The following is a 22,905-nucleotide window of genomic DNA, read 5'->3' as shown; positions in this document are numbered from 1 at the left end:
CTCCTGTTACCCTTGGGAAAAAAAAATTGTGGGCTGAAACATCATTTTGTGGAAAGAAAAAAAAGATTTTTTTAATTTTCACAGCGCTACATTCTAAACTTTAGTGAAACAATTGGGGGTTAAAAGTGCTCACCACACATCTAGATAAGTTCCTTAGGGGGTCTTCTTTCCAAAATGGGGTCCATTGTGGGGGGTTTCCACTGTTTAGGCATGTCAGGGGCTCTCCAAACGCGACATGGGTTCCGATCTCAATTCCAGCCAATTTTGCATTGAAAAGTCAAACGGCGCTCCTTCCCTTCTGAGCTCTGCCATGTGCTCAAACAGTGGTTTATCCCCATATATGAAGTATCAACGTACTCAGAGCAAATTGCACAACAACTTTTGATGTCCAATGTATCCTGTTACCCTTGGGAAAATAAAAAATTTGGGGCAAAAAGATCATTTTTTGTGAAAATTAATATGAAATTTTCTTACGGCTCTACATTATAAACTTCTGTGAAGCACTTGGAGGTTCAAAGTGCTCACCACACATCTAGATTAGTTCCTTAGAGGGTCTACTTTCCAAAATGGTGTCACTTGTGGGGGTTTCCACTGTTTAGGCACGTCAGGGGCTCTCCAATCGAGCCATGGGTTCTGATCTCAATTCCAGCAAATCTTGCATTGAAAAGTCAAATGGCGCTCCTTCCCTTCCGAGCTCTGCCATGTGCCCAATCAATGGTTTACCCCAACATGTGGGGTATCGGCGTACTGAGGACAAATTGTACAATGACCTTTGTGGTCCAATTTCTCCTGTTACCCTTGGGAAAATAAAACAAATTGGATCTGAAGTAAAAATTGTGTGAAAAAAAAGTTAAATGTTCAATTTTTTTTAAACATTCCAAAAATTCCTGTGAAGCACCTGAGGGGTTAATAAACTTTTTGAATGTGGTTTTGAGTACCTTGAGGGGTGCAGTTTTTAGAATGGTGTCACTTTTGGGCATTTTCTGTCATATAGACCCCTCAAAGTCACTTCAAGTGTGAGGTGGTCCGTAAAAAAAAATGGTTTTGCAAATTTTGTTGCAAAAATGAGAAATCGCTGGTCAACTTTTAACCCTTATAACTCCCTAACAAAAAAAAATTATGTTTCCAAAATTGTGCTGATGTAAAGCAGACATGTGGGAAATGTTGTTTATTAACTATATTATGTCATATCTCTCTAATTTAAGGGTATATAAACTAAAAGTTTGAAAATTGCTAAATTTTCATAATTTTCAACAAATTTTAGTTTTTTTCACAAATAAATGCAAGTCATATCGAAGACGTTTTACCACTATCATGAAGTACAATATGTCACGAGAAAACCATGTCAGAATCACCAGGATCCGTTGAAGCGTTTCAGAGTTATGACCTCATAAAGTGACAGTGGTCAGAATTGTAAAAATTGGCCCTGTCACTTAGGTGGAAACAGGCTTCGGGGTGAAGGGGTTAAATACACTTTGTTTTGAACTCTCCTGTGGTCACTGCCTCTGTCACAAAGCATCAACACTGCTGTACTACAAAATATATATATATATATATATATATATATATATATATATATATATATATATATATATATATTTACACTGCGTAAAATATATAAAAAAGTGAACAAAAAATAAAAAATATATAAGTGTCAATCAAATATAAATATATATTTTTTTATTTTGTGTTCACTTTTTTATATATAATATTTATATTTGCTCACATTTGTAGTCCATGATTTCTCACTTTGTTAATGTATTTTGTTGCTCCAAATTGTGATTTGCTGCCATTTGCACTTATACTTGCCCTGATCTAAGATGACTGATTTGATGCCGGTGCGCATCTCCTGCTTCCGCTGCGTGCGTGCTCCATCGTGTCTCTTGCTTGTGACGTCACGGACGGTGCTGTGGCGCCTTCCTGTGACGTTGCCGCGGGGCACATTCCGGGGCCGCTATCGTCGCAGCAGCATGCGATGCGCCGTGTGGTAATCACATCTGTGATTAACATTCAGTATTGCTTTTTCTGCTTTAATCATGGGTGGTTGTCACTTGCCCTTATGCTTGCCCAAATCCAACATGGTGGATATGGTGCTGGTGCGCATCCCCTGCTCTAGATGTGGGCGGGCCTTGTCACGTGACCCACCTGTGACGTCGTGGACGGCGCCGATGCGCCTTTCTATGACGTGGCCGTGGGACATGTGCCGGGGACGCCGGCGTCGTAGCAGCATGTGATGCGCCGCTTAAAGTACCATGATTGGCTCAGGATGTACATCGCTATTATATAAATGGCAGGCATGACCCCCCTATGTATCACTCCCTGACGGAGCAACGTGTGAAACGCGCGTTGGAGTGTGGGGTTGAGGTACAGAACGCCAGCATGAGCACCGGTAAGGATCGTTATATGCACTCTGCACTTTGTACTATTTAATATTGGCAGGGATTGCTATATGAACTTTGCACTTTGTATATTCGGAATATTTATAGGGGTTTATAAGGGCTTATATATCCACTTACCTGGATAAATTAATGGTATTAATTATGCCCCTTTGTTTTCCTTATCGTTGCTCATGCATGTACTATTAATCTATTTAAAAGCAAGGGTATGACTATTATTATATATTAAATTATTACATTTTGCTCCTGTATATTGCTTCTGGTATTTGTATTATGTGCCTCCTCCAAATTTCTGTGTTTAGTTTTGTCTAGTGTCTTTTAACAATAAAATACCTAGTTTTTATATGATTTGTGTTTCTGAATATTTTCTCAAGTAGTTCTTTTGCGTTTAGGCTTGTGTATCTACTTGAAATTTATATCATTATTGGGGTAGATTTCTCTCCTTGGTTTTTGGTTAAACTGTTCCGAGAGGTGTACTGTTTCCCCTCCCTGTAGATCTCGCATTTTATGAGGGACCACAGGTTCTCTATGGGGTTCAGATCAGGTGAACAAGGGGGCCATGTCATTATTTATTCTTCTTTGAGACCTTTACTGGCCAGCCACGCTGTGGAGTAGTTAGAGGCATGTGATGGAGCATTGTCCTGCATGAAAATCATGTTTTTCTTGAACGATACCGACTTCTTCCTGTACCACTGATTGAAGAAGTTGTCTTCCAGAAACTGGCAGTAGGTCTGGGAGTTGAGCTTTATTCCATCCTCAACCCGAAAAGGTCCCACAAGTCATCTTTGATACCAGCCCATACCAGTACCCCACCTCCACCTTGCTGGCGTCGTGAGTCAGAGTGGAGCTCTCTGCCCTTTACTGATCCAGCCTCTGGCCCATCAAGAGTCACTCTCATTTCATCAGTCCATAAAACCTTTGAAAAGTCAGTCTTAAGATATTTCTTGGCCCAGTCTTGACATTTTATCTTATGTTTCTTGTTCAAAGGTGGTCATTTTTCAGCCTTCCTTACCCTGGCCATGTCCCTGAGTATCGCACACCTTGTGCTTTTTGATACTCCAGTAACGTTACAGCTCTGAAATATGGCAAAACTGGTGGCAAATGGCATCTTGGCAGCTTCACGCTTGATTTTCCTCAATTCATGGGCAGTTATTTTGCACCTTTTTTGCCCAACACGCTTCTTGCGACCCTGTTGGCTATTTGCCATGAATCGCTTGATTGTTCGGTGATCACGCTTCAAAAGTTTGGCAATTTCAACACTGCTGCATCCCTCTGCAAGACATCTCACAACTTTGGACTTTTCAGAACCCCTCAAATCTCTCTTCTGACCCATTTTGCCAAAGGAAAGGAAGTTGCCTAATAATTAAGCACACCTTATATAGGGTTTTGATGTCATTAGACAACACCCCTCCTCAATACAGAGATTTACATCACCTGATTTACTTAATTGGTAATTGGCTCTCAAGCCTGAACAGCTTGGAGTAGGACAATATGTATAAAAAGTATCATGTGATCCAAAAAACAACTTGCCTAATAATTCTGCGCTCAGTGTATGTATGGATATGTGTGTGTATATATATATATATATATATATATATATATATATATATATATAAATAATATGCCACACATGCATACACACATATATACTGTGGGTTACATAAGTATTGAACACGTGACCAATTCTCTAGCTAAATATTTTAAAGGTGCTATTGATATGAAATTCTCACCAGATGCCGGTAACAACGCATCCAATCCACACAGGCAAAGAAATCAAACCACAGATGTCCATAAAATAGGTCATGTGTAATAATGAGACATGAGACAAGGAAAAAGTATTAAACATGCTCTCTGAAATGCATTTAATACTTCGTACAAAAGTGTTTGTTGGTGATAACAGCTTTGACGCCTCCTGTATGGAGAAACTAGTCACATGCATTGCTCAGGTGTGATTTTGGCCTATTCTTCCACACAAACATTTTTCAAATCCTAAAGCTTCCGTGGGCTCCTTCTATTAAATATGAGCTTTATTTTCTTCCATAAATGTTCGTTTGGATTTAGGCTAGGTAATTGACTGGACCATTCTAGCAGCTTTGTTTTCTTTCTCTGAAACCAATTGATCCTGAGATCCCCGCTGATCAGTCAAATCACAGGGAAGAAGGACGTATGAATCAAGCCGCATACAAGATTATCCTGGAAAAACAGTTTATTCCTTCTGCTCAGCTAATGTTTCCCAACTCTGAGGACTGGTTTTTCCAGCACGACAATGTGCCATGCCACACAGCTAGGTCAATCAAGGTGTGGATGGAGGACCACCACATCAAATCCCTGTCATGGGCAGCCCAATCTCCAGACCTGAACCCCATTGAAAACCTCTGGAATGTAATCAAGAGGAAGATGGATAGTCACAAGCCATCAAGCAAAGAATTGCTAACATGTTTGTACCAGGAGTGACATAAAGTCACCCAAAAGCAGTGTGAAAGACTGGTGGAAAGCATGCCAAGGTGCATGAAAGCTGTGATTAAAAATCATGGTTATTCCACAAAATATTGATTTCTGAACTCTTCCTGAGCTAAAACATTAGTATTGCTGTTTCTAAATGATTATAAACTTTTTTTTTTTTTTTTTTTTTTGCATTATTTGAGGTCTGCAAGCAATGCATTTTTTGTTATTTTGACCATTTCTCATTTTCAGAAAATAAATACAAAATTTATTGTTTGGAAATTCGGAGACATGTTGTCAGTAGTTTATAGAATAAAAGAACAATTTACATTTTACTCAAAAATATACCTATGAAGAGAAAAATGAGACAAACTGAAAATTTTGCAGTGGTTAATTTTTGCCAGAGCTGTATGTAACTACATAAAGCTTATGGGGCGCAAATGCATTCAATTTTTTTAATTGGAAATATAACATAACCTTAAAGTCCATATGATTCATAGCTCATTCCAAGATTCATTCTAAAAACACCGTTGTTTCTAACCCCTTCTCACAGAGGCCATTTTTTCATTATTTCCCTTTTGTATTTTTGTCCCCATATTCCAAAAAGCTTAACTTTGTATTTTTTTTTTTTTTACTTTTCAATTTACCGTATATACCGAGAATTTCAGCCCATTTTTTTAGGCTGAAATTGCCCCTCTCGGCTTATACTCGAGTCATTCCCAGGGGTTGACAGGGGAGGGGGAGCAGCAGCTGTCTATTCATACTCCCCTGCTCTTGGCGCGGTCCCTGCATGTCCCTGGTTCTTCGGGCACCAGCAGCTTCTACCTGTGTTGAGCGGTCACATGGTACCACTCATTACAGTAATGAGTATGGACCCGACTCCACTCCCATAGGGGTGGAGCCGCATATTCATTACTGTAATGAGCGGTACTATGTGACCGATCAACACAGGAAGAAGATGCCGGTGCCCGGAGAACCAGGGACGTGCCGGGATCGCACCAGGAGCAGGTGAGTATAACGGGGGCATTGCACGATATTCATCTGTCAGCGTTCCACCGCCGAGCTCCGTCTTCCACGTCCTCTGCAGTGACGCTCAGGTCAGAGGGCGCGATCACGCGATTAGTGTGCGTGCCGCCCTCTGCCTGAACTTCAGTGCAGAAGATGCAGCGGCGCCCAGCGGTGGAACGGGGAAAGGTGACTATAGCAAGTGCCGGGGGCCTAAGCGATGAGAGATGAGTATGTGACTTTATATCTTTTTAATCGCAGCAACAGCATATGGGGCAAATGTCTGTATGGAGCATCTTATAGGGCCATAATCAGCATTTGTGCAGCATTATATGGGGCAAATATCTCTATGGAGCATCTTATGGGGCCATAATCAACATTTGTGCAGCATTATATGGGGCATATTTTAATATGGAGCATCTTATGGGGCCCATCATAAACTGTATGGAGCATTATATGGGGCTCCTGATTCAATATGGATATTCAAAAACACTTAACCTCCTGATGTCTCAATTAATTTTACTTTTATTGGTATTTTTTTTTATTTTTGACATTTACCGGTAGCCTCTGCATTTTCCATCCAAGCTTACACTCGAGTCATTAAGTTTTCCCAGTTTTTTGTGGCAAAATTAGGGGTCGCTGCTTATACTCGGGTCGGCTTACACTCGAGTATATACGGTATATAGACACAGTGCTTGTTTTGTTTTGTTTTTTCGGGATCAGAAAAATGGGAAAAAATTCTTTGTTTGATGAATTGGGATGTAAGGCTGCTTTGACGCATCAGTTTTTGCCATTAGTCACAATCTGTCGAATGTTGAAAAAAACAGATCCGTCGCAGATTGTAAAAACGGATCCGTTTTTTCGCCGGATCCGACTAGCTGATCCAGCTAATTGGAACCTAAAAAAATCGGAGCAGGCTCAGTTAACCCCTTTCTGCGAGCTGACATCAGCTGGCGGAACCCCTGCTTTGAGGTGGGCTCCGGCGGTGAGCCCACCTCAAAGCCGCGACATGTCAGCTGTTTTGTACAGCTGACATGTGCGCGCAATGAGCGCGAGCGGAATCGCGATCCGCCCGCACCCATTAACTAGTTAAATGCCGCTGTCAAGCGCTGACAGCGGCATTTAACTAGCGCTCCTGGCCGCGCGGCCTGGGATGCTCACACCGCTGACCCCCGTCACATGATCGGGGATCATCGGTACATTGCCATAACAACCAGAGGTCTCCTTGAGACCTCTATGGTTGTTGATGGCCGATTGCTTTGAGCGCCACCCTGTGGTCGGCTTTCAAAGCACACCTGCATTTCTGCTACATAGAGGTGATCTGTGCTTCACCTCTATGTAGCAGTGGCGATCGAGTTGTGCATGCTTCTAGCCTCCTATGGAGGCTATTGAAGCATGCCAAAAAAAAAAAAGGGTTTAAAAATATAGAAAAAATATATATATAAAAGTTCAAATCACCCCCCTTTCGCCCCAATCAAAATAAAACAATAAAAAAATTAAACCTACACATATTTGGTATCGTCGAGTTCAAAATCGCCCGATCTATCAATAAAAAAAGAGTTAACCTGACCGCTAAATGGCGTAGCGAGAAAAAAAATCAAAACGCCAAAATTATGGTTTTTTGTCACCGCAACATTGCATTAAAATGCAATAAGGGGCGATCAAAAGAACGTATCTGCACCGAAATGGTATCATTAAAAACGCCAGCTTGGCACGCAAAAAATAAGCCCTCACCCGACCCCAGATCACAAAAATTGGAGACGCTGCGGGTATCGGAAAATCGCGCAATTTTTTTTTTTAGCAAACTTTGGAATTTGTTTTCACCAATTAGATAAAAAATAACCTAGACATGTTAAGTGTCTATGAACTCCTAATAACCTGGAGAATCATAATGGCAGGTTAGTTTTAGCATTTGGTGAACCTAGCAAAAAAGCCAAACAAAAAACAAGTGTGAGACATTCGTTTTCTGTTACACGGCATGGTAAAACCAATGGTATCGTTCAAAAGTACATCTCGTCCCACATAAAATAAGCCCTCACATGGCCATATTGACGGAAAAATAAAAGTTATGGCTCTGGGAAGGAGGGGAGCGAAAAACGAAAAAACGGAAAAAGCTCCGGGGGTGAATGGGTTAAAATCCGTCGCCATAGGCTTCCATACTAGCAAACGACAGACGGCACCGGATCTTGTCGCTGTCCGTTTTTTTTTTCGACTGACACAGAAAAAGTTACTATGTCCTTTTTCGCCAGCCGCCGGGTAAACAATTTTCGATGGATCCAGCGAATGACGGATGAAACATGAGGCCATCCGTTGCTAATACAAGTCTATGAGAAAACGGATCTGGCGGCAACATTTGCCGGATTCGTTTTTTTCAAAATTCGCCGGATTGAGACTGACGGCAAAAGACTGATGTGTGAAAGGGGTCTAACACTGCCACCATTGTTGCTTGGGGTTGATCTTTACAAAATTTACTGTACTGTAAAATTGAAACAGTAAAGTTATTTTCCTGGTCAGTACAATGATGGAGATATAAATCTTGTCAAATTTATTATTGCTTTAATTTTTTTTTAAAATGAAACACTTTAAAAAAAATATATACTTATTTGATTTGTGTTTCCATTTCCTGGGACTCCTACTTTTTCATTGTCTGTTGGTGGAGCGGTGTATGGGCTTGTTTATCAAGTTGCGAGTCTTAGTTTTTGGGGTTTTGTACCATTTTGAGTTTATATTTTTTTTGGTCACTATTTATTTTATGTTCTTGGGAACAAGATGACCGAAATTTAACAGTTCTAGCAATTTATTTTAGTTACGTTTATTATGTTTTTTTTGTAGTTTTTATTTTATTTGAAAAAAGAAGGGAAGAGGGTTGATGTGCAAATTGTTTATTTAGTTTATATATATGTAAAGAAATAAAAAATGTACCGTAACTTCCTAGAGGACATGAACCTCCAACTACTTGATTGTGTGCAACAAACAGCAGTATTTCTGCAGTTTATTGTCATTTTGGTGATCTTTTATTAAAGTAGAAAAAAGACCATCTGCTCGTAATGGATGGACATCCTTAGGTGTTCGGAGCACAGGAAATGCTGTGTCAAGGCGTAGAGCAATCAAAAACAAGGGAAGTCTAGATCAACGAACTTGTTAACAAACCTCTTTGTTTAAGGGTGCATGAAACGCGTCAATGTCGCATATCATGTAACTTCCAACTCTGATGTTGTTTTATCCTCTGCTGAGCACTTTTGATGAATAAAGAAAGAAGTTTGTTTACAAGTATGAAAACCTATAGGACCCCTTTTCCCGCGATTGTGATAAAGGAAATGGTGTAAGAGATCCCCCCTCCAACCCTCCCTCTCCCGTCTAACAATTAAATCCTGGCGTCAAATGGATTATAGCAGATTTGTCATATCGATCACAGATTCTGTAAAAATCAGAAGCCATTGTAATGAGGCGGCATCTGACCCTTAGGCCAGTTTCACGCGAGCGTTATATGGGAACCTTTTCTACCCTGTTATAAATATACATAGTACTGACTCTGATGGAGGCTTTTGTAGATGTTTTATTTAAATCTTCATTTCATATTCAGTCATTTAAGATTTATCATTTTTTTTACCTGCTCAGAAAATCCTCTCTGATCGTATGTCAGAATTTCTGTGACAAAAACCCTTGTATCATTTGAAGAAAAAAAATGGCATCTTCAAGTCGGACGCAAGTGTTAAATCTTTACAAGGTCTTATTAAGAGAAAGCCAGAAGTTCAATTCCTACAACTACAGGTAAAGGAGAATGATGATGTGTCCTGTGAGAAATACTTTTACTGCAAGCAATATAAATATTAAATGATAAGAATACCATGCAACAATATCAGGAAATATTATCATTAACAGTACCAATTTCAAATGTTAAGATTACTGCACAATAGCATTATGCTTACCTAGATTCTAGGGGATAGTCAGCAAAGGAAGCACAGCAACAAAAGTGTATGAAAAGATATGGTTCTATATCCTGGATCAAATGAACAGTCTACAAGTGATGATTTCTGGAAGGGAATCTGTCAGTAGGATCATCCCTCAGCCGTCTATATGGCACGCAGATCATAGGATGCTCAATAAAATGACACCTTGATATCTGCATTTATTTTTTGTTTAAAGTGAAGCTGTCAGGTCCCCCATGCCCTCCACCCCAGCAGCATTCACTTATGAGTAAATTCCCTGCCTAACCAGCCCTGTTAAATGTTTTTTTCTGGTCAAATGAGGTTTAAAAAAAAAGCATTTATATTGCCCCCGTTTGCTTTGCTAATGAGAGCTTTGACTAGTTCCCCAGACTAGTCGGCCCTTTATCCATGTTATTACACCTCCGTGGGCGTGATAACGTAATTTACAGGAGCTGCTTCAGAGGCGCTCACTGCGCATGCCCGGAAGCCATCTTATGAACTTCCAGACATGCGCAGTGCGCGCCTCGGAAGCGTACACCAAAATAAGCGGCGCGCATGTGCCAGATTTGCATGAGCGGCAATGACACATCTTGTGCAAATTATTTTATCAAACATGGAAAAAGAGCCAACTAGTCTGAGGAACTAACGCCCCATTGCTAGTCAAAGCCCTCATTAGTATAGGAAACGGGGACATTATAAATGCTTTTTTTTCCAACCTCGTTTGTGCAGAAAAGCGTTATACTGGGCTGGTTATTCAGAGAATTTACTCCTAAATGAGTGAATGCTGTTGGGTTAGGGGACAAGGGGGACCTGACAGGTTCCCTTGAAAATAATCTCTGGAGGCAGATTCTCATGCAGATCAGATAAGCGTTCGAACCATTGATCTTATTATCTCATTATAATATAAGAAAAATGTGTATTTCTCTGGAATAACACATCGGATCACGGATATCAAGGTATCATTTTACTCAGGCCTCCAATGACCTGCACTCCTATATAGACTGCTTAGAAGGGTTGATCCTACTGATAGATTCCCTTTAATGTTACAGTCTTTTCCACAATATCATAGTTACCAAAAAAAGACCCCTCCCTACATACTCAGGTCTCATCTGCAGTCATTATCTCACTGGTATCTTAGTGCCTCTTTGTTATGCCAACTTGTTGTAGCCTTCTTACCTTCTTGGAATGTCCTCTCCTTAGAGTGGCCTCCTCCTCCTTATTCATTGCTCCCTGGACTCCATTCCCCAGGAATGGTTTCCTCTAGGGAGATCTTCTAAGGCCGGGATCACACTTGCGAGTGCAATGCGAGAAACCCACACGTCAATACCCGGCACTGCCGCCGACATTCGAGACCGGAGCGTGCGACTGCATGTATTTCTATGCAGCTGAATGCTCCGTTCCCAAGAGCCGGCTGCAGTTCCTTGTATTGATGCGCGAGTTTCTCGCATTGCACTTGCAAATGTGACCCTGGCCTAAATCCCCTTCTCTCTGTGGACCCCGTCCTGAATGCCAGTACTTCCAATCTCTCCCCACTCCCCCAAAGTGCCTCAGTTGGATCTTTTATACCCCTTTTTCAGACTCCAGCGATGCAAAACCTGGAGATATTATGATTAAAGCCCTATGCAAAAGATCATAATATCACCTCTTCTCCTAGTTTGCATTTTAAACTACCTCTGGATTATTCTTTTGGCTGAAAAATAAAACAGTTATGGCTATGGAAAGAAGGGGAGCCAATAGCAAAAACAGAAAATTGCTAGGTCGCGAAGGGGTTAAGGACTAACATGTACCAATATGTATGTTTTAAAATTATGCTGAATAATTAATTTTATGCATTAATTTCAGTGTTAATTTACATATTGATGGAAGGGCACAGATTATTCTTATGGAGTAAATTCTGCTAAGCCCTCATGATGACAAAGAGCTCTTCTGTAGAGAGACCCCATGCAGCTCCTGAGGGTTTCACGTTTCCAAGTGTCTTGTCTCTTTGCCCTTCTGCTGCTTTTGTGATTCCCCTCTGACCCATAAACCCATTAAATTGCTGTCTTCTGGTTTATCCATCTGATGCCAGTGATTCAGGCGGATCCCTATCACCAGCGCCTGGTTATTATAGCTCAGATCCATCTGCTTCTCTCTGTCTTTAGCTCACTGCCATTTTCCAGTGATGTTTGAACCATTTTATTACCCCCCATATTTGTGTTGGTTACAGATTGAATGAATTATCTGTTTTTCCATTAACTACAGAATACTTGTAATGTTTCCAACAATTTCAGGAGACATATTTTACTATCCCTTTTATGGATACTATTCCCTTTCTCAATGATCAACATTGGATTGTCTTTCATTCTAGGTTTTATTGGACCTACAACTATAATGTGGCATCACTTTTTGACTAAGAGATGGAAATGCTTAGAGATAATCTATCAATTTGATGTTACTTTACAAATTAGGAAGTACTAAAATAATTGTTTTATGGAGAACCTGTCATGTCCATTAACACTGTTAACCTGCAGATATGGGGTTAATCTGCAAGTTAATAGCATTATGAAGTTGCCTGTCATCAGATGATCACCCGGTCATTGGTAAAGACAGCAATTTAACGCCTCTAGCCGTTTCATATTTGCACGTTTTCTCAACTTACCAGGAGACCTTGAAAAAGCGTGTGTACATGCGAAACAGCTGTAGGTCATCTTGGAATACTACTACTCCCATGCACCTGATAGTTATGAATAAGAAAATAATTGAAATGGTCCGTGCCATGGATTATACTGTTATTAATGAGAGGAAATGTCTCAGACGGTTACTTGCACCCATATTGTCAATATAGAGCAGCAGTAATCTAAAATAATCCTGAGATTGTCACACCGGACAGTGATCATTCTACCATTTGTGTGACTCCCATCGTGTGGCCTCCTCTCCATTCATTCTATACCAGAAGCCACCTCAGAAGATAAAGCCGGGGATGGCAGAAACTTGTCCAGGAGATAAGTGTAAGGGTACATGGCCACGATCAGGAACTGCTGGCAGTTTTTATGCATCGTCAGATACGCAGCGACCAGATGTTACAACATAGTGGATGGGATTTCTAGAAATTCCATGTCCACTATGCGTGCATAGTCGCCTGCGACTCAGCTGCGGGGACAGACATGCGGCGCATCTCTCCAGACCGCAGCATGTCAATTTCACTTGCAGTGATGCTAGTGTCCACAACAGAAATTACACCAAATCAACATAAGTCCAAAAAGTACTTAAGGGCACTTCATCAAAATGCAACCATCAAATCCCACATCATTTAATGTTAGGGACAAAGAATAGATTCCACACAATATAAAATCAATAATTTTTATTCAAACCAATAAAGAACAATAAACCACAGTAAAAAAGCAAAAATGCCGTCTAGGGGACGCCAGAAAAATACAATAGAAAAATTCCCCACATTTAATCAATAATTATTATAATTATAAATATATATATAAATAGATTATAATCTAATTCAAAAATTTCCTTATTATCAACCGATACAAAATATGTTATAATTGTATAAATCCTTTTTTTTTGGCAATAATAGCCATTCAAAAAAAAATTCCACGCCTTTTTATTCCAACAAGACTCAATATGTCCAAAGCCAGGTTATATTAACATCAGTAATCCTGTGTTATGTTTAACAAACAGGAAAAGGAGACCAGTCTTTATAAATCACTGCATGGTCTCCACATTATACATGCCAACAACCTTCCCCTGGTATCCGGTGATTAGGGTGGTACAATAGAAAGTAAAGGTTGATAGTTACCTAATGTGTGGTTTGTTCTGGCGTCCCCTCACCCCGACGCGCGTTTCGCCGCCTGCTTCTTCCGGATAATTCTACTATATAATTGTCTAAGGGTCACTTCCGTCTTTCTGTCTGTCCTTCTGTCTGTCTGTTACGGATATTCATTGGTCGCGGCCTCTGTCTGTCATGGAATCCAAGTCGCTGATTGGTCATGGGAAAACGCCCACGACCATTGCCACGACCAATCAGCGACGGGCACAGTCCGGCGGCAAAATGTCCGCTCTTTCCTCCCTGCAGTCAGTGCCCACTCCAAACTCCCCTCCAGTCAGCCCTCACACAGGGTTAATGCCATCGTTACCGGAGCGCGGTGTAATGCACTCCGGTTACGCCGCTATTAACACTTCTTTCCCGCACTCTAATTGTTTATGAATGTGAACAACGCACTGCAATTTCGTTCCATTGTTTGCTCAGTATGCTACAATCTATGGACAGATCGCTCAAAGCAGCCCAGGTGTTTGGCTGTGCCAGCACCAGTGTTAATGTTGACACTAATTTGGTAACCTTACTGGTTGAAGCCGAAAGACTGGCTAAAACAGAATTGAGATTATGGTGGAATTACACTACATTACAGAATTACTTGGAGATCTCAGAATTAAAAAAATACCCACAGTCATATATAATGATGAATTTCAAAAAGAGTGGAATCTGATCTTAACGAATTGTTCTCTGAACTTAATGAGATTGTTGATTAAATATGACGAGTCTAAGATTGCTGAAGTGCAAAAAAATCTAGAGGAAAGTAATATCAGTCTTGATGAATTTAAACTTACACCAAGTTTTGAAACCTCGCTTTCAAAATTGAAAGAAAATGTCGCTGCACTTGAAATAGACATCATGGATCACAAAAAAAGAAAATTTGAAAGAGACACAAAAGACTATGCCACTGATAAAGTATATGACTGGGGTCTCTGGAATAAACCCTATAGATCGCCAAGACCAATTCTTAAAAATAAACCAGCTCGCAACAAATCAACAAACAGAGCACAGGTCAGTTTTTTGTCCTCAGACCCAGATTCTTCGGATACTTATGCCAGCTCATTGGATGTCTCTGTAGAAAGTAATACTAATGAGAATAGAAAGAGTCATTTCTCAAAAAACGCAAGAGAAGAGGTGGGAGGAAACATAAAAAATCAACCATACATGGCTACACGCCAAAGGAAGAAGAGACATTAGTAACTAAAGAATTTAGTGTGGTAAACCTCTCCTCGCAGTCATTGACACAAGATCAACTAAATGTACTTGCGTTAGGATTGAATTTTGTGCTTGATACAAACTTTAATTTATTCATGACAATCTTGGACATTAACAAATTTATTCGGAATTTGACTGTAAAAAAACATTATTTGAAAGAAGGAAATGAAATGTGTACGGATGAAACCAATTTAATCATCAATGAATATGAAGAGCTGGACTTCAGGGACCAAGTAGCACTTGTATGCCTACATGACTTATCCATGGAACGGGAAGAGAGTGGAGATAAAATAAATCAATCTAAAATCTTCAGATTAAAAAATCCTTATTTTTACCCTATACAAACTAGGGTTGACAGTATGGACAGGTTTCAGGAGCTTATAGAAAAAGATTTGTTGAAATTAAAGGATGAACTAAGTTCCAAACCTGAAAAAAGTAAAAATCACAATCTTACAATGAAACGAAGAAAGGCTTTACGTGAATTAAGAGATGAAAAATATTGTTTTTAAGAAAAGTGATAAAGGATGCATGATAGTTGTCATGAATGCAGATGATTATAGAGATAAAATACAAGAAATGCTAGCGGATACAGAGACTTATGAAAAGTTAATAAAAAATCCTACTAAGGAATATAATGACGAAATAAGAAAAATAATTGAAGAAGGTCTCAATCTGGGAGTATTATCGAAGAAACAAGCCGACTATCTTTTTGTCTCTTCTCCTGTATTACCCATATTGTATGGTTTACCGAAGGTGCACAAAGAGGGACCATTGACCATGAGACCCATAGTCTCTGGTATGGGCTCTATGACGGAACATCTGTGCGAATGGGTAGATTCGCTTTTGCAACCCATTGTAATCAGATCTCCAGGTTATATTAAAGATTCCCGTGAGGTTCTTAGAATTTTTTCCAAAAAAATTTGGCATGACAGTTTTTCTTGGTTATGCTGTGATGTTATCTCCCTTTATACTTGCATCCCTCATGACTTAGCCATGAGGGCGTTACAGTTCCATTTTACTAATTCAAATTTATATTCACATGATTTAATTGAATTTGCGTTACAAGTTACCTTTTTTCTTTTAAAACACAATATTTTTCATTTGATAATGCTATTTTTGCACGGAAGACTGGAGTGCCTATGGGAGCGGGATACTCCCCGTCCCTTGCTAATTTAACTATGTCTTTCTGGGAGAAAGAATACATCTATTCGGTGGACAATCCCCATTTGGCAGATCTCGTGTGGTATGGCAGATACATCGATGACCTACTCATTATTTGGGGCTGCGATGTATCTGCCATACCTAGTTTTATTGAATATATCAACACTAACGAGCTTGGTATTAGATTTACTCATAGATGCGACAAAAATCAGATATCTTTTTTGGATTTGGAACTGAGTGGGATTGGTGGGGAAATAATTAATAGTAGAACATTTATTAAACCAATCAGCGGCAACACAGTGCTGCACGCTAAAAGTAGCCATCCCACGCATACAATAAAATTTATACCAATCGGGGAATTTACAAGACTTAAAAGAAACTGTTTCAAGGAAGAGGATAGGATTAAAGAATTTGATGCCCTTGAAAATAAATTAATAAAACGCAAATACCCCAAGTGGTGCCTTGACAGGGCTCGCAAAATAGTGGATAAAAAGGAGAGGGCTGATTTGTTAATACAGAAAAATACAAAACTAATATAGACAAAAGAAAAGAAAAACCATTTGTGTGCCTTCAATTTAGCCCCCAATTTTCAGACATTAAAGGGCACCTGTCACCCCGTTTTTTCAGTATGAGATAAAAATACTGTTAAATAGGGCGTGAGCTGTGCACTACAATAGTGTATATTGTGGACCCCGATTCCCCACCTATGCTGCCAAAATACGTTACCAAAGTAGCCGTTTTCGCCTGTCAATCAGGCTGGTCTGGTCAAAAGGGCGTGGTGTCTTCCCCCAGATCTTGCTTAGTATTCCGTTGGTGGCGTAGTGGTTTGCGCATGCCCAAGGTCCCGAATCCACTGCACAGGGGAGTTAAAAGAGCGCGATGTGCACTATTTCATTGGTGTTCGGTGGGGGCGGCCATCTTCCTTTGGCCGCACGTGCGCAGAAGCGGCGCTCTGCTGGCCGCGGCTTCAGGAAAATGGCCGCGGGATGCCGCGCGTGCGCAGATGGAGATCGCGGCGGCCATTTTCCTGAAGCAGAGTTCGCATCTCGGCCAAAGGAAAATGGCCGCCGCGATCTCCATCTGCGCACGCGCGGCATCCCGCGGCCATTTTCCTGAAGCAGAGTTCGCATCTCGGCCAAAGGAAAATGGCCGCCGCGATCTCCATCTGCGCACGCGCGGCATCCCGCGGCCATTTTCCTGAAGCAGAGTTCGCATCTCGGCCAAAGGAAAATGGCCGCCGCGATCTCCATCTGCGCACGCGCGGCATCCCGCGGCCATTTTCCTGAAGCCGCGGCCAGCAGAGCGCCGCTTCTGCGCACGCGCGGCCAAAGGAAGATGGCCACCCCCACCGATCACCAATGAAATAGTGCACATCGCGCTCTTTTAACTCCCCTGTGCAGTGGATTCGGGACCTTGGGCATGCGCAAACCACTACGCCACCAACGGAATACTAAGCAAGATCTGGGGGAAGACACCACGCCCTTTTGACCAGACCAGCCTGATTGACAGGCGAAAACGGCTCCTTTGGTAACGTATTTTGGCAGCATAGGTGGGGAATCGGGGTCCACAAAATACACTATTGTAATGCACAGCTCAGGCCCTATTTAACAGTATTTTTATCTCATACTGAAAAAACGGGGTGACAGGTGCCCTTTAAGTCTATTATTTATGAGCGCTTGCCTGTATTATTGGAAGATGAGGAAACTGCTAAAATTTTAAGCAAGGGAATTAATATTGTTTCACGTAGAGCCCCCACAATTGGTAATATAATTCCACCAGGATTGTTTCTATCCAGACCTAGATCCCAAACTTGACTGGATTGCAAGGGATTTCATAAGTGCGGCACTACGTCTTGCACCACTTGCGCTCACAGCTAGACTGGCAAAACTTTTACCAATTATAATAATACAAAGGAATTTAACATAAAAGAATTTATCAACTGTCATTCTGAGAATGTAGTATATAAAATTGGGTGTAGGGAATGTAAGGTTGCATATGTTGGGTGCACAACTAGGAAACTTAAAACAAGGATATCGGAACACCTGAGAGATATTACAAATTTTAATGCCATTAATAGAAATATATCTATGGTTTCAAAACATTTTGCAACGCACCATGAACGTAATATTTCCGCTATGTTCATTCAGGGGATTGAGATATTAAAGAAGTCTGTCCGTGGAGGAGATATTAAGAGACGCCTCCTCACAAGGGAGGAGAACTGGATATATAATTTACAAACTAGATTGCCTTTGGGACTTAACAAAAGGAACAAAATTATGTACCACTAGATGGTGGCCCGATTCTAACGCATCGGGTATTCTAGAATATGCATGTCCACGTAGTATATTGCCCAGCCTCCTAGTATATTGCCCAGTCACGTAGTACATTGCCCAGTCACGTAGTATATTGCCCAGCCACGTAGTATATTGCCCAGCCACGTAGTATATTGCCCAGCCACGTAGTATATTGCCCAGCCACGTAGTATATTGCCCAGCCACGTAGTATATTGCCCAGTCACGTAGTATATTGCCCAGTCACGTAGTATATTGCCCAGTCACGTAGTATATTGCCCAGTCACGTAGTATATTGCCCAGCCACGTAGTATATTGCCCAGCCACGTAGTATATTGCCCAGCCACGTAGTATATTGCCCAGTTACGTAGTATATTGCCCAGTTACGTAGTATATTGCCCAGTGACGCAGTATACAGCACAGAGCCACGTAGTATATTGCCCAGCGACGTAGTATACAGCACAGAGCCACGTAGTATATTGGCCAGTCACGTAGTATATTGCCCAGCCACGTTTGTCACAGGTTAAAAAATAAAAAATAAACATAGACTCACCTTTCCGAGGGCCCCTTGTAGTCCACGGCAGCTTCCGGTCCCAGGGTTGGTTTGAGCGCAGGACCTGTGATGACGTCGCGGTCACATGACCGTGTAGCGGTCACATGACCGTGATGTCACGTCAGGTCCTTTCCGCGCAGGCGCGCAGGACTTGTGATGACGTCGCGATCACATGACCGTGACGTCATGGCACGTCCTTCTGCCATACCATCTTTGCAACCGCAACCTGCAACGGAAGATGGCGGGCTGCGCGAGCGGCTCAGCGGACTACAGAGGGTGAGTATAGCAGGTTTTTTTTTTTATTTATTATTTTTAACATTACATTTCGTACTATTGATGCCGCATAGGCAGCGTCAATAGTACAAAGTTGGGGGACACACAGGGTTAATAGCGGCGGTAACGGATTGCGTTACCCGCATCATAACGCTGTCCGTTACCGCCGGCATTAACCCTGTGTGAGCGGTGACCGGAGGCGTGTATGCGGGCGCCGGGCAGTGAGTGCGGGGAGTAAGGAGCGGCCGTTTTTTTCCGGACTGTGCGCTTCGCTGATTGGTCGCGGCAGCCATGACAGGCAGCTGGCGAGACCAATCAGCAAACGAATAACCGCGACAAACAGACAGACAGAAAGACGGAAGTACCCTTAGACAATTATATAGTAGATTATTGTTAAAATGTTAATTTTAATTTATTTTTTTCTTTTTATTGTTATTATATGGTTTTTGTATGTTTGCAGGACCTTTGATAAGATCATGTGATCTGAAGTTTTCAGTGTGATTTGCTAAAAGCATTGTATATATACTTTCTCTGCATTTGTGCTTGCAGGACCTGCGATCAGATCATGTGATCTGAAGACTTCACTGTGATTTGCTAAAGCACTGTATATATACTTCCACTGAATGTGTGTGTAGATAGCCATGATGAAGATCTTTTAGATTGAAATGCGTAGCTATTAGCAGGTTTTTGTCGCTGTTCACATTCCCTTTTGTGCAGGGATGATTATTAAGGATATGGATCAATAAAGGATTTTTAATTGGAAAGGAGCTGGAACAATGTTCACATTTCTTATGTACGCAGCTATTAACCCTGTGTGACCAAATTTTTACTATTGATGCTGCGTATGCAGCACCAATAGTAAAAAGATATAATGTTACAAATAAGAATAATAAAAAAAAAAGGTTATTCTCACCCTCCGACGTCGCCCGCTGTCCTCGGCAGTGCAAGCGGCAGGTTCCGGTGCCAAGGATGCTATGCAAGAAGGACCTTCCATGACGTCACGGTCATGTGACTGAGACGTCATCACAGGCCCTGCGCTCATACCAACCTTGGGACCGGAACCTGCCGCGTGCACCGCACACAGGGCCAGGACTTCAAGGGGCCTTCGGAATGTGAGTATATGTTTATTTTTTATTTTAAGTCTTTTTTAACCACGGATATAGTGCCCACATTGCTATATACTACGTGGGCTGTGTTACATACTGCGTGGGCTCTGTTATATACTACAGCTCTGTGCTATATACTAACGTGGCTATGCTATATACTGCGTGGGCTGTGCTATATATTACGTGGCCAGTGTTATATACTACGTAGCCTGTGTTATATACTGTGTGGCTGCTATATACTATAGTACGTGGGCTGTCTTATATACTGTGTGGCCTGTATTAACGCAGCGGGTATTCTACAATATTTATGTATGTATGTATATAGCAGCCACATAGTATATAGCACAGGCCTTGTAGTATTTGTCTGCTATATACTACATGGCTCCTATATACTACGTGGCCTGTGCTATATACTATGTGGCTGCTATATACATACATACCGTATATACTCGAGTATAAACCGACCCGAGTATAAGCCGACCCCCCTAATTTTGCCACAAAAAACTGGGAAAACTTATTGACTCGAGTATAAGCCTAGGGTGGAAAATGCAGCAGCTACCGGTGGATTTCAAAAATAAAAATAGATGCTCCATACCGTTCATTATGGCCCCATAGCTGTGCCATATAGTGCTCTGCACCGTTCATTATTGCCCCATAGCTGTACCATAGAAAGCTGTGCCATATAGTGCTCTGCACCATTCATTATTGCCCCATAGCTGTACCATAGAAAGCTGTGCCATATAGTGCTCTGCACCATTCATTATTGCCCCATAGCTGTGCCATATAGTGCTCTGCACCGTTCATTATTGCCCCATAGCTGTACCATATAGTGCTCTGCACCGTTCATTATTGCCCCATAGCTGTGCCATATAGTGCTCTGCGCCGTTCATTATGGCCCCATAGCTGTGCCATATAGTGCTCTGCACCGTTCATTATTGCCCCATAGCTGTACCATAGAAAGCTGTGCCATATAGTGCTCTGCACCATTCATTATTGCCCCATAGCTGTGCCATATAGTGCTCTGCACCGTTCATTATTGCCCCATAGCTGTACCATAGAAAGCTGTGCCATATAGTGCTCTGCACCATTCATTATTGCCCCATAGCTATGCCATATAGTGCTCTGCACCGTTCATTATTGTCCCATAGCTGTGCCATATAGTGCTCTGCACCGTTCATTATTGCCTCATAGCTATGCCATATAGTGCTCTGCACCGTTCATTATTGCCCCATAGCTGTGCCATATAGTGCTCTGCATGGTTCATTATTGCCCCATAGCTGTACCATAGAAAGATGTGCCATATAGTGCTCTGCACCATTCATTATTGCCCCATAGCTGTGCAATATAGTGCTCTGCACCGTTCATCATTGCCCCATAGCTGTGCCATATAGTGCTCTGCACCGTTCATTATTGCCCCATAGCTGTGCCATATAGTGCTCTGCACCATTCATTATTGCCCCATAGCTGTGCCATATAGTGCTCTGCACCGTTCATCATTGCCCCATAGCTGTGCCATATAGTGCTCTGCACCATTCATTATTGCCCCATAGCTGTGCCATATAGTGCTCTGCACCGTTCATCATTGCCCCATAGCTGTGCCATATAGTGCTCTGCACCGTTCATCATTGCCCCATAGCTGTGCCATATAGTGCTCTGCACCATTCATTATTGCCCCATAGCTGTGCCATATAGTGCTCTGCACCATTCATTATTGCCCCATAGCTGTGCCATATAGTGCTCTGCACCGTTCATTATTGCCCCATAGCTGTGCCATATAGTGCTCTGCACCATTCATTATTGCCCCATAGCTGTGCCATATAGTGCTCTGCACCGTTCATCATTGCCCCATAGCTGTGCCATATAGTGCTCTGCACCGTTCATTATTGCCCCATAGCTGTGCCATATAGTGTTCTGCACCGTTCATTATTGCCCCATAGCTGTGCCATATAGTGCTCTGCACCGTTCATTATTGCCCCATAGCTGTGCCATATAGTGCTCTGCACCGTTCATTATTGCCCCATAGCTATGCCATATAGTGCTCTGCACCGTTCATTATTGCCCCATAGCTGTGCCATATAGTGCTCTGCACCGTTCATTATTGCCTCATAGCTATGCCATATAGTGCTCTGCACCGTTCATTATTGCCCCATAGCTATGCCATATAGTGCTCTGCACCGTTCATTATTGCCCCATAGCTGTGCCATATAGTGCTCTGCATGGTTCATTATTGCCCCATAGCTGTACCATAGAAAGCTGTGCCATATAGTGCTCTGCACCGTTCATTATTGCCCCATAGCTGTACCATATAGTGCTCTGCACCGTTCATTATTACTCCATAGCTGTGCCATATAGTGCTCTGCACCGTTCATTATTGCCCCATAGCTGTGCCATATAGTGCTCTGCACCGTTCATTATTGCTCCATAGCTGTGCCATATAGTGCTCTGCACCGTTCATTATTGCCCCATAGCTGTGCCATATAGTGCTCTGCACCGTTCATTATTGCCCCATAGCTGTGCCATATAGTGCTCTGCACCGTTCATTATTGCCCCATAGCTGTGCCATATAGTGCTCTGCACCGTTCATCATTGCCCCATAGCTGTGCCATATAGTGCTCTGCACCGTTCATTATTGCCCCATAGCTGTGCCATATAGTGCTCTGCACCATTCATTATTGCCCCATAGCTGTGCCATATAGTGCTCTGCACCGTTCATCATTGCCCCATAGCTGTGC

The 22,905-nt window shown here is 41.8% G+C and overlaps 1 protein-coding gene across 3 annotated transcripts in view; it reads left to right on the top strand.

Annotated features, from left to right (window-relative positions):
• The window catches only part of LYRM4 (LYR motif containing 4), a 199,329-nt gene that overhangs the window by 42,734 nt on the left and 133,690 nt on the right, over positions 1-22,905 (top strand). For all 3 annotated transcript variants that reach the window (XM_077269815.1, XM_077269813.1, XM_077269814.1), the window contains one exon: positions 9,462-9,614. In XM_077269815.1, the coding sequence (XP_077125930.1) occupies positions 9,529-9,614 (86 nt within the window). In that variant the 5' untranslated portion in view covers positions 9,462-9,528. The remainder of the gene's footprint in view (positions 1-9,461; positions 9,615-22,905) is intronic.

This window comes from Ranitomeya variabilis, chromosome 6 (genome assembly GCF_051348905.1).
Source record: "Ranitomeya variabilis isolate aRanVar5 chromosome 6, aRanVar5.hap1, whole genome shotgun sequence".
In the NCBI taxonomy this organism is placed as follows: domain Eukaryota; kingdom Metazoa; phylum Chordata; class Amphibia; order Anura; family Dendrobatidae; genus Ranitomeya; species Ranitomeya variabilis.
The sequence above is the reverse complement of the archived record's forward strand: the minus strand, read 5'-3'. Positions and strand labels throughout refer to the sequence as shown.